Below are 16,778 nucleotides of genomic sequence, written 5' to 3'. Positions count from 1 at the left end.
CTGCTACAGCTTCATATGAATCAAGCTAAAGTGCTGTGATATTTCAAAAAACGTTCTCTCCCCCAAAATAAACACATTCTGGGAACTCTGGAGTCCTGTGTTTATTTTTGCATAGTGCTTGGTTGGCCGTCGGCCTGGGTAAAGTGAATCATATGTTTCAGCTATTTCCTTGCTTTTCGTCAGCCTTCTTTCTGCTCTTGTGCGCTACTGTAAATGTCATAGTTTACATTTCTTTGTTTATTTCTCTGTATTTCTATGGTATACTATGTACTGACCTACCCATAGTCCAAAGTCGATTACATTCATTTTGCTTTATTTTGGCTTTGTTTGGAAACTTGATACCAAATTCAGTTGTGCGCAACTTTTATAGCCTGGGTTAAATGGTAGGCCTGTGCAACATCCACATTTAAACAAAACACCCTGATCCACAAAGTAAATTCATTGTGGTCCAGTTTACCTAAAAAAATGACATTTCGCCTAAAAATGTTCACTCATGTAGTGTTAACCCCACCACTGTTGTTTGTTGACGTGGTCCTGCTCTGAAGCCTCAGATAGTCTAGTTCTGAACAAAACATTTAGTCAGGCTTTAGTCTGAAAGGAGTTCTAATTGCTGGTTTTCGCTCCTGTGTCACCAAACAGCTGATGGATGGTGTTACATTTAGATATGAGTCTACGAGAAATAAGTAACTGTTGTTGGAAGAAAACAACAAAACTATGCATTTTGAAGCTGTATGAAGTTTACAAGTGATTAAAAACTAAACTAACCATTGTCCTAAAAGTCCAGAGTTTTTTCTTCCAAATTCAGAGCAATATTTGAAGCAAGGGGTCCTTGATTCGGACAGGACGTGGACAAAAGTACGTCTAGCCAAGTTGTTTTATTGGCTGCATGTTGATGCTTGATTTTATCATCTGTAGCTAGCATGTTCTGCTTCAATTGGCCAGGTGATAAACCTTTAAAAGGGCTTTCTCTACAACAAAGTAAAACATAAGGCTTAGCCCCACTTTAATAATTGTGTACAGTCCCTAAAATGTTTATTTTATGATAACTGATTACCTGTGTTTCCTGATGATTCTTTCACACCTTAAATATTAATATACAGTACACAAAGATAGCCTTTTTGTAATTACATTTAGCACAACGTACTCAGTTTGGTGGTACAATGAGATTTTTTCTTTTATCTCATGAGATATTCTTAAAATGTATTTTGCAAATTATTTTATTTAGGAGTTGAAACTGACGTTATCATGCTCATCAGCCATTTAGACTTTAGACTTTGCATGCCCTGAGCTCAGTCAAATAATGTCCTCAAGTGAAGCAGAGGAAAAAAATTAGAAGACCTGCCAGCATAATGCAGCGTCTGAAATAAACTTGAGGAGAAGGAGGAGGGTCCTGATGAAGATGGCTCACATTGCAATCTTTCACAGAGGTCTTGTTGACTGTTTTGCAGGGGAGAGCTCATCAGCGTGAAGGAGAGAAATGTGAATACGCAGAGACGAGGGGCACTGCAGTGTATCTCCTCATTAGGTGGGCGACGCTGTAATTCAGAGAGCGAGCAGCTCTGCAATCAGGGGCCTATTCATTAGCATAGGGGGCCCGCTTTCATCTGTAACCACTTGATGCTGCCAATCACCAAGGTGGACGCATTACACGATGACAAACCGGGGCGGCTTAAACGCTCTGGGATGCTTGTGCATAGAGAGAAGACATGCATAAATGCTGCCTCGAGTTCTCATATCTGAGAGGGACTTTAATGGGGAAGACATGTGCGTTTTTACAGTGTAGTGCTGGCAGGTGGCCCAAACTATATCAGCCTGGTAATCTCTCCGCTCAGCATATAGACAGCTTTTGTTCTAAAATTTCATAAGAAGGAGCTTCATTTTCCTGAACAGGTGCCCTCCTGGATAGAAATGATTGAAGTGATTGTTTGAAAAGTTGAGTTCAAAGATAAAGTTTAAGAAAGAATAAGAGTAGCCTACTGATATGGCCTATGTGGTGGAATTTCTAGAAACACCAAGTTGTGGTATGATGAGACAAAGGGAAAGCTTAGAAAACTACAGGTCATTCATAAGTCACAGGTCAAGGTACATATTCATCGAATAACCAAACCTCTTCATGCATAAATACATATGTGTCTCTACACAGACGGATCTCATGAAATAGCGCATGTATGTACGTCAATTCGTATGCCATTATTGCCGTGTAATCAAGACGCATACTCGCTGTTTTTCCTCCCCTGACTTACATTACCTTGCAATTGCGTGGGAATTTACGCCGTGGCGAGTAGTACGAAAGGGTGAAAATCTGCTCAGGGAGGTTGGTCGTGGTGGTGGATAGGTAAAATGCAAGACTTTCACACAGGAGACCAGGGGTAATGTCCCGTGTCATGTTTCCTAAACTCAGCCGTTGGTTTCTTTTTTTAACCAAAGCTAACCCTATTCTTCTTTTCCCAAACCCAACCGCGCGTCACGATTCCTAAACTAAACCGTTGCTTTCTTCTTGCAATAACATGCCAAGTGGCGTGTATGTTTACGTCCGCAGTGTCAACGTAGACACACATGCTCAAAAAATGTACAACGTTTTTAAGTGTAATGAATGGTGGGGGCAGCAACTAGTTTGGACAGATGCAAAGCCAGAAAATGACTCAATTTTACAATTTTACATTTGAGGCTGTATTTTTTTCCCAGAATGATTTGGGTAGCTATCTATGGCCAATTTCACCGTGTTGTCCTGCTGCTTTCCTGTTTGATAATCCTCTCAGAAAGATGTTTGACAACCTTAAAGGTTGGGCAGAAGCACAAAAATGCCAAAGATGTATTTGATGGGATTTAAATAGTACCGTTAGCCTACATCATTTGCATACCAGAGAGCACTGAGCGTTTTTTTTTTTACCTGCAAAAACATCCTGCTCTTGGTCACAAATCTTTAAAGGGGTAGTTAGAAATGTTGGGTAAAAACACTTATTTGCTTTCTTTATAGACACAGGATCAATAGCACTCTCACATCTGTACGCTAAATATGAAGCTGGCGCTAGAAGCTTGTTAGCTTAGCTTAGCCGGAAGTCTGGAAACAGGGGGAAGCAGTTACCCTGGCTGTGTTCTAGAAAAGTAAAAACAACAATTTGCTATTTTTACAGGGCTAAAATCACTGGGGATGTAGCTCTATTTTTTGGCTGGGAGCAGTTGCAACAAACAAAGGGCTAGCTTTTTTATCCCACTGTTTTCAGTGTTTTTGCTAAGCTAAGCCAAGTGGCTACTAGTCTATTAATAAAGTGGCAATAACCCGCCCCTTTTAATGGACAACCATAGGACCTGATTTAGGAAGAAAATATGAACTGTAGTGAATGGCTAGAAACAAATAAGTGTTTGATCCGGTTTGAATCGAGCCACCCATGAGGGGAAGGACTCTGTCTCGCTCATCAACCTTAACTAAATCTTAGCAAGCAAGCAAATAAATGTATTTCCCAAAAATGTGGAGCTATTGCTTTAAAAGAAAACTAATTTAAGGGATCCTTTGTGCATTTTACGTGTTTATGTAAAAAATATATACCGGCCTCATCCTCAGATTTTCTTAAACTCTAAAAAAAAAAAATCAACATCTCGTCCAACCTCAAAAATCCTGTATGAATGCTGGGCTAATGGTTGCTCGGGGGCTTGTGAAACTAGTAATGCATGGATGTGGCACATTCATGAATTTACTTTAGGGGTAAAAAAACAGCACATTGATTCAGTTTGGAAAATCCAGATCTAATGATATCCTTTAACTCAAAGTATCTCATTCGTTCTTCACATTGCAGCCCCTTAAGTGCTGTCAATCAATGTAACAACTGTGGATAATCTGTGTTAAAAGGCCTCATAAAAGCCAACAAGCTGCCAGATCAATAGCCGCGCTCATAGTATTGATTACATTTCCTGTTAAGTACAGCATGTAAATTGGAGATGATGTGCAGGTTTGTCGCAGAATATTGCTCTCAATAATAGGTTACTGCAGGTACTTAACCTCTGACAGACGACCTTTCGATTTGTGTAGCTCCATAAAAACAGTATATGCGTATAATATATGTGGAGATGCATTCACATTTCTGTCTTTGAAAATGTGTGTTCATCCAGACATTGTCACACACACACACACAATCTTGTTCTCTCTGCATGAGTCAATTAAACCTGATACTAAATTGTTCATTTTTATAACAGCTCTGATACATTTTATTAAACTGTAGCAATATTTACAATGTACAATCACTGACTTATTTCATTTCAAGACACATTTAAAAGTGCTTTTTTTAAAAGTGAAGTTTTGTTCTGAATAAATAAGAGTTTTCTGACAACAATACAACAACAAACAACAGTAAGCTGCAAATGTGCTCATCACCAATACAAAACAAATGCTGAGGTTTAATTGTAATACTGCTACAACACTCCCTTGTTTCATATTGCGGCAATATGATTAAAATACCTTTTATGAGTGGGTAAACAAAAGGAAAACAATCCTGACCTGATTCAGTGTTTTGTGTTCCACCAAAAAGAGGAAAAACTAAATAAAAGTGGTCTTCTTTTCTTCTCCATGTTAGCATCAAGATGGGACATTTCTCCACAATCTGCTGTCTTTAAAAGACAAGTCCGCTTAGCAGTCTCACAGCAAAGAAGAATCCAACTGATTGAAAAGAGATCACCTAGATCCTGCATGCCCTGGGCGATTAGACTCCCAAACAGAGCCGATTACTGACAATACGTCCCAAAGGAATTTTGTTTTCACTACATCAGAGTGGTTACGATGCGAAAAAGGAGACGCAGGAGGTCAGCGGCTGATGGGAAGCTGTGGTAAAGGGATGGACGGGTGGGCCAAGTGGCCCGGGGCGGTGAGGACGGAGAAGGGATGAGCTGCACGAAGAGGACAAAAGGAAGAACATGAGTTTGTGTAGCAACGTTAACATGTTAATGTAATTTAGTTAATGAGGGATAACAACTCCTGAATGATGATTGAAGCCACAGAGGAACATTTTGTCCAATGTAAGGAAAGAAATCCAGGATATTTAGACTGTATATTCTTAAAACTACACGGTGTTTCAAACTTTAGGCTTAAACACATTATCACAATGTCCTTTGTAATTCATTTCAATCAAGTCAGTTTTATTTATATATTCCAAAATCACAAATCAAACATTTGCTTAAAAAGGGCTTTACAGTCTGTAGGCTACAGCAGACTTTCTATTCAGATGATAAAAAAACTCCCCTAAAAAAGCCTTTACCGAGGAAGAAAAAAGGAAGAACCCTCAAGAAGAGCAACAGAGGAAGGATCCCTCTTCCAAAATCCTTTGCATTTTCCATTTGCATATTTCTACTCAAGTGCAAACAAAATGGCATTATACATTTTGCTGTACAGTTGTGACAAACTTCAATATGTACACACCAAAACACACTTTATACTATATTTAAAACATCTATATATATTTTTTTTTAATTCTTGAACTTTAATCCTTTGTTTGTTTTCCCTTTCCATATTTATATTCCTATCTTAACTATTATTCTTTATTGGATATTGTATCTGTAATTTTTGTAGTAGCATATTATAGGGTAGTTTAAATTATAACAATATGCATCATATTTTAGATACTAATCATGTTTTTATCTGCCTGATAACTAGTAACTACAGCTGTCAGATACACGTAATGAATATAAAAAGTGAAATATATTCCATGTGAAATGCAGTGTAAAAGAAGTATAAAGCGGCAGGTACAAGTACCTCAAATTTCCAAAAACAGCTGATTATGAAGTTAAAATGTTGGGAAATTAATATAATCAAAGCATTTAAAGCAGTGCATGTCATTCTGCCTTTCATATATTATGTTATCATATACTTCTTTTTCTTTGTGCAACAATACCACAAACTCAACAGAATGGAACTGACATAAAGACCGTTAAACTCACTGTCCAGGTATCCATGCAGGGCGAATAGATGTGGTCGGTCCGGGCTGCTGAACTGTGAATAGTGGATATCGTCTGGCAGCGATGGAGGCATCCTGGACATCGGAGTGTTCTGAGAGTAGCCACACTGAGGGGGCTGCTTTTTGTGTCTGGCACGGCAGTTCTGAAACCAAACCTGGTGAAATAATAAGGATACTGTGAACAAGCAGCAAGCAGGGGGGAAATGCAACAACACTGGAAATCACGAGTGCTATTCCTCTCACCACATCCCATTTATTTATTTATCAGTGTGGTGCGGGAGGATTTTATCCATCAGCATAATGGTTTTAGAGTGCAAAACCTAAAACGAAAATACACTCACTCTGAAGTATGACACTGCTAACCTTCACTGGTCATTAAAGAGTTTAAGAGTTGAAAATGGTCTGAAGTCTGGTCAGACCACCTGATAACCCAGAGAATGCCATCTCTCACTTGACCATCCCACAGTTAAAAAAAAAAATATGTATTATCAGTTTTGTCTCAAGTAGTTTTGTCTCAAGAATGCAACTAAGGGATATATAGTGCTACAGATACGAATCATTAGTTTCCATCCAAATCTGGGGGGTCACAACTTGATAAACTTAGGATACAAATTAAAACAATTTAAACTTTCAAAACATTTTACCCTTTATTAAATACATATATATAAATACTATACAAAGAAAAATTTAAAGGGGTGATAAGCAACAACGTTTAACAACTCATCTAAATTAGTTTTCATAGATCATTCCACCCCGACATGTGGAAGTCTGGGGGAAATTCACTGGATATAGGTGGTGATCTGCCTGAAACAGGGGTATTCAATTAAGATTCAAAAAGGTCCAGTTAGAGAAAAAATTCTCAAGCAAAGGTCCGGAACATCATAATGTCTAATATGCCTTATTCAGTGCTATATACTTTGAAGCAGCCTAGAAGTAGTATCAACATCTGTATGAAGTCAACATCTGACTTTCAAATAAAAAAAGGAGTACAATTCAATAATATTCCAACAATGTATATTGTTACTTTCCATATTGAACTGGACTCTTTAATCATAAAATAATAAAATCTTTTTTTTTTCTCTTTTCAGGTAAAATAAGGTTTGCATTTAAAAATTAAATAAAGATATTTTGAAAAGCCATCTTAAAATAAAGTGCTTACTTTTAGAAGAAAAAAAAAACTCAGCTGCATTTCAAATATAAGCAATCAACAAATATTAACAACTAAACAGCTTTACCAAAACAGCTTTAACACTTCTAACTTACAGGTGTAGGTGGAGCTGAACATGGTCAAAATGTACAGTGCCACTTTCCTCTGATCTGGGAAAATGGTCTCTGAGACCATTTGGAACCAGAAAGTGGCAGGGACAGCTCGTCCAAACTGCTCCTTCAGGGCCAAATCTGCTTGGAGATGGATCAGTTGCAGCTGGAGAGCCCCAACATTTACCCACCTGAAGTGCTGTGTGACTTCCTTTAAGAACTCAGTGACATCTGTGATAAGCAATGGGTTCTAAATGAACAGGATGAGCTGCTGTCCAAGGCTGAAGCTGTCAAAACGTTTGCTGAAGTTTACCATCAGCTTGTCAACAAAGTCAACAAATGTAGATTGATCTCTCACCCTGAACCTGTTCCTTCAGTGATGGAAAATGTGCACAGTCTCTCTGCAGGTCTAACTTGAAGACCTCAAGTCTATTTTTGGAAGGAGAGGACAGCTGTCATCCAGTCACAAACTGAATTGTCCCTGCCCTGTAGCTTTAAATGTAGTTCATTCAGGTGTTCAACCAAAAAAGCCAGGGTATCCATGTTCTTCTCATCTTCCAAAAATTGAGAAAACGGTGTTGCCTTCTGGTTCTTCAGCTATGAAAAGAAAGCTGCAATTTTCTTTTTGCCTTTGCAGATCCATCGGACATTGTTGTGCAGAAGCAGGTCATCAGCATTTGCATCCATCTTTCTGAGGAATTCCCTGAGCATGCAATGCTGATGGGAAGAGGATGCCCTGAGGAAGTTCTCATCCTTGTGTTCATCACCTCAGCATACTCGTGTGAGGGTGGCGCACAGGACTGTTTGGTGAATTATGCAATGTAAGAGATGAGCTCAGGATTGTCCTCTTTCATTTTTGCCACAGCTCCTCTATCTGTCCCAGCCATATCAGGGGCTCCATCTGTGGTTATGGAAACCACTTTTTTTGATTCCATTACCTCCCTGCTAACATCTTCTTTAAGGCCAGGCAGATGTCCTCTCCTCTTGTACCGGTATCAAGGGATGTAACACCCAACAGGTCAACCCATTCTTCTTACTGTTGAAAAATCTCACATAAACTAACAGCTGAGCACTGTCAGACAGACACATCAGTTGACTCATCTACACAGGTTGCCTTGCGAATTGCTTGATCCAGCTGTTCTAGCACATCCTTGGTTAACATTTCTGTTTTTCATGTGGCTGTTGATGCCAACATGGGGATTTGAGGGATTTTTTCACAAAATTCTTGTTTCCCCTCCTGTAAGGTCTCAGTTACTGCACTCATGCACTCCTTGACAATTCCTGAGTCTGTGAAAAAATCTTTTATGTTGTCCCAAAATTCAGGCAACTTTAGGGAACCTTCATTGGCACGTTGTTGGGTGGTGAATCATTGTGTCAGGACTCAAACATATTGGTGGATTGATCACATTGGGCTCTTCAATCATGTATTTTCTGTGCCCTCAGTTTGGATTTGAGTGGGTATGATTGTTCAAAAGATTTGTGCTTTGTCTCGTTGTGGCACATCACATTCCTGCTTTTAATTATAACAACGATCTCAGAGCATATGAGGCAAACCGGTTTTGAACTCCCAGTTGGAAGCATGAACACATGAGAGTCTGTCCATTCTGGATTAAAAACTCTGTTTTCCCTTTAATTTTTTCTAATTTTTGAACAAGCAATGGGAAACTTCTTTCACTTACTTGACTCTTTTGTCTCCGCCTTTTCTACTTGGCTATTTTTTGAATTTTATTTGAGTTTTTAGACTCCCAAAACTCAAATAAAATTCAAAAAATGTAAAGATGTGTATATCAAAAAAATACTGGCATCTTCATGAGCCTTCAAAAGGTATTATGTGAGTATTATATATTGCATATTCTAGAGCTAATGTAGCATAATGTATAGTTCAAAGCGGTTTGTGGTTTGCTCAATCAAAGATTGTTTTCCCCTTTTTAAATAGTTTAATCGGAACAATTTTCAGAGGCCTAAAGTGTTAAAGAAAAGTCCATTGAACATCTCACAACCCCTTAAAAATCTTTCAACCTCCAGCTAGGGACCATTAGTCTAAGAACTTTTAAAATTGCATCATAGAGTGTTTTACTATTTCCTACCTGTATGACTCGTCTGCTCAGACCCGTCATTTCTGCCAGTTTCTGTAGAGTCTGAGCGTCAGGGTTGTTGTCCTGAGCAAATTGAGATTGCATCACCTGCGAGGACACACAGTCATGGATGTCATGAACCCACACAAACACACACAAACACACATACACACACACACACACACACTGGTACCACTGCACCCACACACCTGCAGTTGCTCAGCAGTGAACGATGTCCGCGCCCTCTTAGCTGGTTTTGGTTGGCAGTCCTGATCAGAGGGCAATGCTCCTTCCAGAGTCAGTCCTGTGCCTTTAAGAGAGCACAGTCACAACAGGTCACATACTGACACTTCACCAGAAAACTACATTTCACTCATTATATTGTGAAATTACACACATCAACATAGTTATAAGTTTTACAGGCCAATTTTCTTGCGGCTCAGCTTTGTCCAAACAACCCATGTAACAAAACGTTTTCTTGCCAACCACCGCACAGTCCAAAGTTTTTATACTGTTACGGCCTACATTTTACTCACTGAAAGCACAACAGAGAGCAGACTCACACTACAGCAGTGATCATATAAGAAATAACAAGGTTGGTATGTATTTTAGGATCCATATGGAACATAACAGACTTTTGCTTTTTTGAGACAGGTAACATGATGAACTGAGGATGAAATGGTCCTCTCTGTTGTTTTCTAACTGTGATTATTTTTCTTAGACTTCCTCAAAACTACCCTCTTTTCCGAGTTAAGTTACCTGTCCTAAACCATTTAATCTCTGTTCAAACCCTCAGATCTTTACAATATCTTGAATTCAATAAGTTAACATAGATCAAATATTGGTATGGTATGGTATTCAGTGTTGAAAACATTTTTTATATAATGATGCATTTATAATGAAACAAGGTTCCTTGTATTTTAATATTCCACTTGATATACCTGGATTGAGATCAAAGGCAACATATCTGTTTTGTTGTCAGCCAGTGTGGAAAATAACTTATTTTTTACTAGTAATTCAAACTGAGAAGTGGGCAATATTTACTATGATTGTTACCATTTTCTGCGGCCCTGCGGAGGTTGTCGAGCATGATGTTGTAGTGGCTGCGGCAGAGCACCCTTCCCTCCACCAGGCCGAACTCCTCCCCGGTGGACAGCTGCCTCTTGCAGGAGAAGCAGGCGAAACAGGCCAGGTGGTACACGCTGCCCCGTGCCCGCCGAACCCAGTCACTGGCGTACACCTGCCGGCCACACTGGGCGCACTTAGTGCCGAACCTACTGTGAGGAAGAAGGAAACAGGCAGGTGATGGTTGGTTAAAATTACAGATGACCTGATCCTTTTCAGATTATTTAAAGATTGAGTATCTGTTAACCAAACCCTATTCAGTATTTTTCATTATTTTATAGTACAGCTACACAGCACACTGAGGCTATTTACATTCCATCAGTAAAACTATAATTCTTTGATGGTCTGTGATATTATTTCAACACAGTTTGCTGTATTTTGTATAACAGCTACACAGAGGAGTGTTCTTGTTGATCTGGAAGCTTTCCAGAGTAAACTAAATTCTAAAGTTCAGCTGCAGTTTTTCAACCAACAGCATCTCTGTGTATCTTTCAGTCTTGGTGTCCTGTAGGAGGGGTGGTGAGGTGGCTTTTTAATGTCTGTGCTCAGTAGCCAATTGTCTCTTTATTTGTCCTTGCCTTAAAAAGGTGTCTGTGTGCGGTGGTGGAAGAAGTATTCAAATCCTTTACTTATGTAAAAGTACTAATACCACACTGTAAAAACACTATGTTACAAGTAAAAGTCCTGCATGGAAAATGTTACTTATGTAAAAGTATGTACGTATCATCAGGGAAATGTTCTTAAAGTATAAAAGTAAAAGTACTCATTGCAGAAAAATCAACACAATTTAGAATCTGGAAACGATCAAAACAGTTCCGTCAATCAACTAAGTGTTGAATCAGCTAATCATTTCAGGCCTGTACTGTATATTGTTGGGTAGTTTAATATAAAATTAATCATGATCTTTTACAAACTGCATGTGTTCTGTGTACAAAAAGTTTAATCAATAAAGGAACTAGTAACTAAACCTGTCGGATGAATGCAGTGGAGTAAACATGTTTCTCTCTAATGGAGGAGAAGTAAAGTATAAGTACCTCAAGTTTGTACTTATGTAGCCTACAGTACTTGAGTAAATTTACTTAGTTACATTCCACCATTGTGTGTTTTTTTTTTTTAAAGAATATGCACAATGTGACCACAATATGAACTAAAATAATAAACTTTTCATGAAGGTTCTCTCTACTGAACACAAATAATGTATAGTTAATATTAAACAATGCAGTTAATATTGTACATTAGTGGTGCAAATTTTCAAAATAATTTGCCATCAATCAAACTACCAAATCTCATTGACATGCAGTTGAGGGTGTGGGGGCAATCAATTTAGCTCTGTCAGTAATCCACCTCTTTTAATTTGAGGGTTGTGTTCATTGTCATTTTACAGTCTGGGAATTTGTTTCACATGGTTTAGTTAGTGGTCTGCTGTGATGTATTATGTAAGGCCTTGTCGACTAAAAGCCCATCATGGTCCATGCAGAACGTATTTTTCGCTGAGAAAATCGTGTTGAGTCCAAAAGTTGATCTCGGAGAGCAAAGATCAATTAGCTGTAAAACCCCCTTGAAGAATAAACCAAATTATGTACAATCATTCATCACCTGGATGAAATAATATTTAAGTCATTAGACAAGGTTCCACCTGTTTCTGAAGATGTATTATTCTCTTTTAAAGGTGAAGTGCCATCCAATAACTCTTAAAAGATCTTAAAATGTAGTCTGAAATATTTTATAAAAACACGTTTTTGTCGGGATCGAAGTAGAGAGGAATTAATCTATCATGCTGCATGTCAAGAAATAATAATGGTTAAAAAAAATGATTATGATGGTAATATGCATATTTGGTCTGTCTGCATGCCTTTTTATCAACATAAAAAAGAACAGTAAGGATGGTCTTCAAGTCTCTATTTAAAGCATTGGTTTATCAGGGATCGTTTGTGAGAATTTGGGGATTTAATGGGAGATTTACAATATAGATAAAACATATCAGTATCAGAATTTTGGGTGGCGCCGACACAACTTCACCCTTTCGCTCATAAGTGTCATTTAACAGACAAATGACCATTGTGACAATTATTTTTGCCGGGGAGGCTGTTGTTTCTACTCAACAAATGCAATTGACATCTGCAGTTAAATGAATTTGCCTCGAAACTACAACGATGGACTGTAGTGTGGAGCAGTCCATAGGTTACGTGTCGTGCACAGGCAATTTGCAATATATGTTTCAGAATAAACTACATCGACATGGCGAAACAACGCGAATGTCGTTTTTTATTTAATTAAAATAAACTTTAAAGTAAATGTAATTTAGATAATCGACACATTTGAATTTAACCTCATTCAAAATATGTCATTTAATTATTAATTAGAAATGTATATACAGCCTGCACCCCCCCACACACACACGAACGCACGCACACCCACACCCACACACACACACACACACACACACACACACACACACACACACACACACACACACACACACACACACACACACACACACTAAAAATGACATCATGTTTTCAATGCCGTGACTCCATTACCGAATTAAGCTTTGGGCTAGTACTTATTAAACTAAATAGTTTTGCAGTTAATTACGCTTTCACATTATAAAATGAACTTCACCGATGATGTAAAAAATGAAAGATTATAATTTCTAGAAAATGCTCGCGTCATAAAAAAAAAATCCCTAAACAGCTAAGAATAAATTCAGAGATTTGATACCTGAAATAATCCAGTTTGCAGTAGATTTCTTTGTTTTTCACGTAGCAGCTGTTGTGTTGGCGCAGCGACGCTCTGCACACTGAACACTCCAAACACCCCAAGTGCCAATTCAGGTTGTTGACCTGTGGAGGTTCAAAAGAATACAGTCACACTCACTGGCACATGCACTGAGTGTGTGGCCGATAATCAGTGCACTGAGACTTTCGTCGAGATGTTAAACAACAGGCCATAGCCTACATTATTGTTTAATTAAAACCTCAACTAACTAGTGGTGAAGCCTTCCTTACTAATTTTTTTACAAACGGAAGGATGAAAGAAGCCTCACGAGAAAAAAATAAATAAAACGAATTATAGGACAATACTAGCCTAAGTCATAAAATTATCACCACATATACTTTGTGCCTATTTACGCTCATATTTTGTTGAGATCAATCTCAGCTAGTGTAGAAGTAAAGACAAAAACAAAGAAATGAATTACATGAAAAGCTCCTAACAAAATTAAGAGAAGGAGTTGGATCTTAAATCGTTTGTAGCTTTGCGGATAGCCTATTATCCGCAATTCTTTCTTTCTGAGAGTGTAAATATTGATCCTTTTGCCTGGTATTTCTCACCTTCAGTAGGTATCGGTCATGGATCTCCATCTCGCAACTGGCGCACTGGTTCTTGGCCGCCGGAGGAGAGCAGTGGCAGGCGGCCTCCGACGGACTGAACTCACCGGACTCCTTCTTCACCTCCGATTTAGACTGCGTCAAAAAAACACGGTTTTGTATCAAAGAGAAGACAGCGTCATCGTCATTGCTGATTTCCCCTCATGTATTTATTATTAAGAGTAGATTCACTCAAAAAAAAAAAGGTTCCGTGAAATAGTTCAGACATGGTAACATGAAGATCCAATCCTGGAAAAACACATAGCCTATGTAATATAGATTTTTTAATTTAATTTACTTCCAAAAAAGGCCTTATTTTTTATCCAGTGGCTATTCTTTATATTTAGCCCATTGCCTGCATTAATGAACTTACATGTTCACACATCCGCGCAACAAGTAGGCCTAATTCTAACATTTGGTGTTTCCTTTTGGCTACATTTTACAATACCAAGATTATTCCCGTCTTAAAAATGTTGCATTTTTTAAACTGTAATCCGAAAATGAAACGTGAATAAATGGAGTTTTGATGGCTTTAGTCTCCTCACAGATACACACAGCCTTTAGTTACTGTCTAGCTGATTAAACTTGAACCTCTGCCAAATTCAGAGTCCTGCCGAGGTTATCCCGCAGGCAAAAAGTTCAGGAAGAAGAGGAATCAAATAACCTTACACAGATTGAAAGACAAAGAAATCAAAAGGCTGCAAAGCAAACTCGTCCAGATGTTTGTGACTCACCATTTTCGGGTCTTGAACGCTGCCTATTTGGAGAGAAGATGGAGCTTGCTCTGCGCATTACGCATCTCTGCCCCAACCCACACTATATCCGGTACAAAACAACGAATAACAGTTTCTCGTGCATTTAAACCCTGGCAACAAAAGACATTTTGATGCAATTAGAAGGGAAAAAACCTTATATTTGATCGATCATTCCTCTTGTGCGCAATATAGGAGGCTCTATTCCCATGCAATCACACGCAGTGAAAAGAAAGGATGGCACTATCTGCAATTAGCGGTGGATTGAAATGCTTCGCTTGATAAGTGGCAACCCGAGTGTCAATTTCATCTGGCAATCAAGAAAAGGCAACCGAGCCACCAAGCTCAGAGAGAGAGAGAAAAAAAGGGCGCATTTTAATTTCAATAGCTGTAATCGAAAATCGAAAAATCTGAAGTGAAGAGGCTCAATTGGAGATCGGTCTATTCATAACAGACAATGTGCAGAAACTGCAGCTGATCTCGAGGCATAAAGGAGCTTGATTGTCTCGTTCTCATGATGGACCCATTTAAGTAGCCTACTTGAGGCTCCCCTGGGTGATTACAGCTGCATTCATAAACTGCCAAAAAAATCGCGTTTGGGTGGCAATCCGAAGTCCGTGTTGTCCTTCATTTTGTCAAAATTAACGGGAATGCAAGATCATGTTAATTGCAGCTACGGTATAAATATTGGAGACAGTGAAATAAAAAGAAATGGCCTATATGGGAATAGATAAACATATACTTCATACATGGAAAACCTCCCCAAAGCAGCGAAAACATCGTCCAATAATCGTCTCCAGAACATCACAAACTAAATATCCAAATAATTCCGTGATCTATTGTTCTTTAAAATCGACAAGAGGCTATATTCTCTTTCTTTCAAAAAAATAATCCAACTTCATGAACTTTGTGGCGATCAAACCAGCGGCACCAGTGTGTGCCTTCCTGACCGACTGTCCGCTGTGGTTCCTTCTTTTCGCCTCGACTCGAAGTTTACACCCTGTTCAGCCAGACAGGATGTGATGCTGCACATTGGACCGGCATGACCTGCGGGTTTACCCTCCTTTTCTGTAGGCTCACAAGAATATTCAGGGTAGGAATTCATTAAAAAATAAAGATGATGGTGATAATCTGGCTGAAATCACCCTCTACTTATCGGAAACTTCTCTCTTATTTCCTGAAAATGATGGTTCCAGACCGGAGGCCAGAATTAGTTGATGGAAATCTCTTCACTGATTGCAGAGTGATGGGGGGATAAGAGGTGTGAGAAGATAATGATGCGAACTTTACACTGCTAGTAATTATCCATCATATAGGCCTGTAGCCTACTTAATTTGTAAAGGACTTTTAAAGTTCATTTTTGCAGTCTTATCCATCTTACCTTGTTGTCCCTTTTCAAGAGAGCCTAAACAACGATTACATGCACTTTGAAATGGTTAGTGGAAGGGAAGTTCTGATAAAAGAAATCCGTTCACGACAGGATTCCATTACTTGAACTTGTGTATCGGCTGACGCTGCTTGATACCAGTGCAAAAACAAGAAAACATATATAGGCCTATATAGCCTACACTGTATATAGTATGTAAATTCATAGAGACAATATAGCCTATTGTGTGTTATCAGCTGTACAACTCTGTTCGGACATAAGATTTGTGAAACAAGTACAAATAAAGACTGAATGCGTGAATGAATGACATAAAACTTTCTTTTATTGTCTAGTTTGGCAGTCAGTCATAACAAACATTTCTTTCAGGGCTTTACATGACTTGGTATCGGATCGGTGCAGAGTTTCACATACTCGCCGAATCCGAGACCAGCATCGGAGGCATTTCCAAACGATATACCTAAACGACATCATAGGTCGATTTTCAAAGACTCCCCTCTGCTGCACCGTGGTGACAATGTTCAATTTATGAATCAATTTTATTTGTCACGTGAAACCGTTTGAGGTATAAGTCCAGTGAAATGTTATCCTAGCAGCTTCTTAGGCTTGTGAATGATTCTTCGTAAAGTAGCTAGAATGTATCCGTCAAATTGGCACATAGAAAAAGTCAGTCAGTTGAATAAACAGGCCTACAGATGGAGATGGACACAGAGATGGTCATGGCCATAGGTCGTAACTGAAAGCCATCTTCACGTTTCAATCGTTACAGTCTGATGTTTGCATTTGTAAACCCAGACCGACCGGGCTATAGCAGAGTCAGCAGGAGGCTGGTGAGTTGATTTCTCTGTCCTGATCAGCGACTTGTAGTCATGAGA

General features: G+C 38.8%; 1 protein-coding gene across 2 annotated transcripts; it reads right to left on the bottom strand.

The window, feature by feature from the left end:
• Positions 1-4,746: 4,746 nt before the first annotated feature.
• lhx6b (LIM homeobox 6b) lies at positions 4,747-15,505 on the bottom strand. 2 transcript variants are annotated; one of them, XM_032515553.1, is made up of 9 exons: positions 15,269-15,505; positions 14,502-14,632; positions 13,732-13,863; positions 13,121-13,242; positions 10,331-10,551; positions 9,484-9,584; positions 9,287-9,382; positions 5,926-6,097; positions 4,747-4,878 (listed from the first exon to the last, which is right to left on the bottom strand). In XM_032515553.1, the coding sequence occupies exons 2-9, from the start codon at positions 14,502-14,504 to the stop codon at positions 4,796-4,798; spliced, it is 930 nt and encodes a 309-aa protein (XP_032371444.1). In that variant the 5' UTR covers positions 14,505-14,632; positions 15,269-15,505; the 3' UTR covers positions 4,747-4,795. The 2 variants fall into 2 exon arrangements, with proteins under 2 accessions (XP_032371444.1, XP_032371443.1); XM_032515552.1 differs by having other exon boundaries at positions 14,502-15,505.
• Positions 15,506-16,778: the final 1,273 nt, after the last annotated feature.

The sequence above is a fragment of the Etheostoma spectabile genome, chromosome 5 (assembly GCF_008692095.1).
Source record: "Etheostoma spectabile isolate EspeVRDwgs_2016 chromosome 5, UIUC_Espe_1.0, whole genome shotgun sequence".
NCBI lineage: Eukaryota > Metazoa > Chordata > Actinopteri > Perciformes > Percidae > Etheostoma > Etheostoma spectabile.
Note: the sequence above shows the minus strand (reverse complement) of the source record. Positions and strands in the feature narration are given on the sequence as shown.

What these genes read in the sequence shown, in the direction of transcription:
- lhx6b (XM_032515552.1), bottom strand. An exon ending in TGAGCAGACGAGTCATACAG is followed by an intron (nt 6,098 to 9,286) that starts GTAGGAAATAGT and finishes TTATTTCACCAG; the next exon opens with GTTTGGTTTCAGAACTGCCG. An exon ending in CCTGCATGGATACCTGGACA is followed by an intron (nt 4,879 to 5,925) that starts GTGAGTTTAACG and finishes CTCTTCGTGCAG; the next exon opens with CTCATCCCTTCTCCGTCCTC.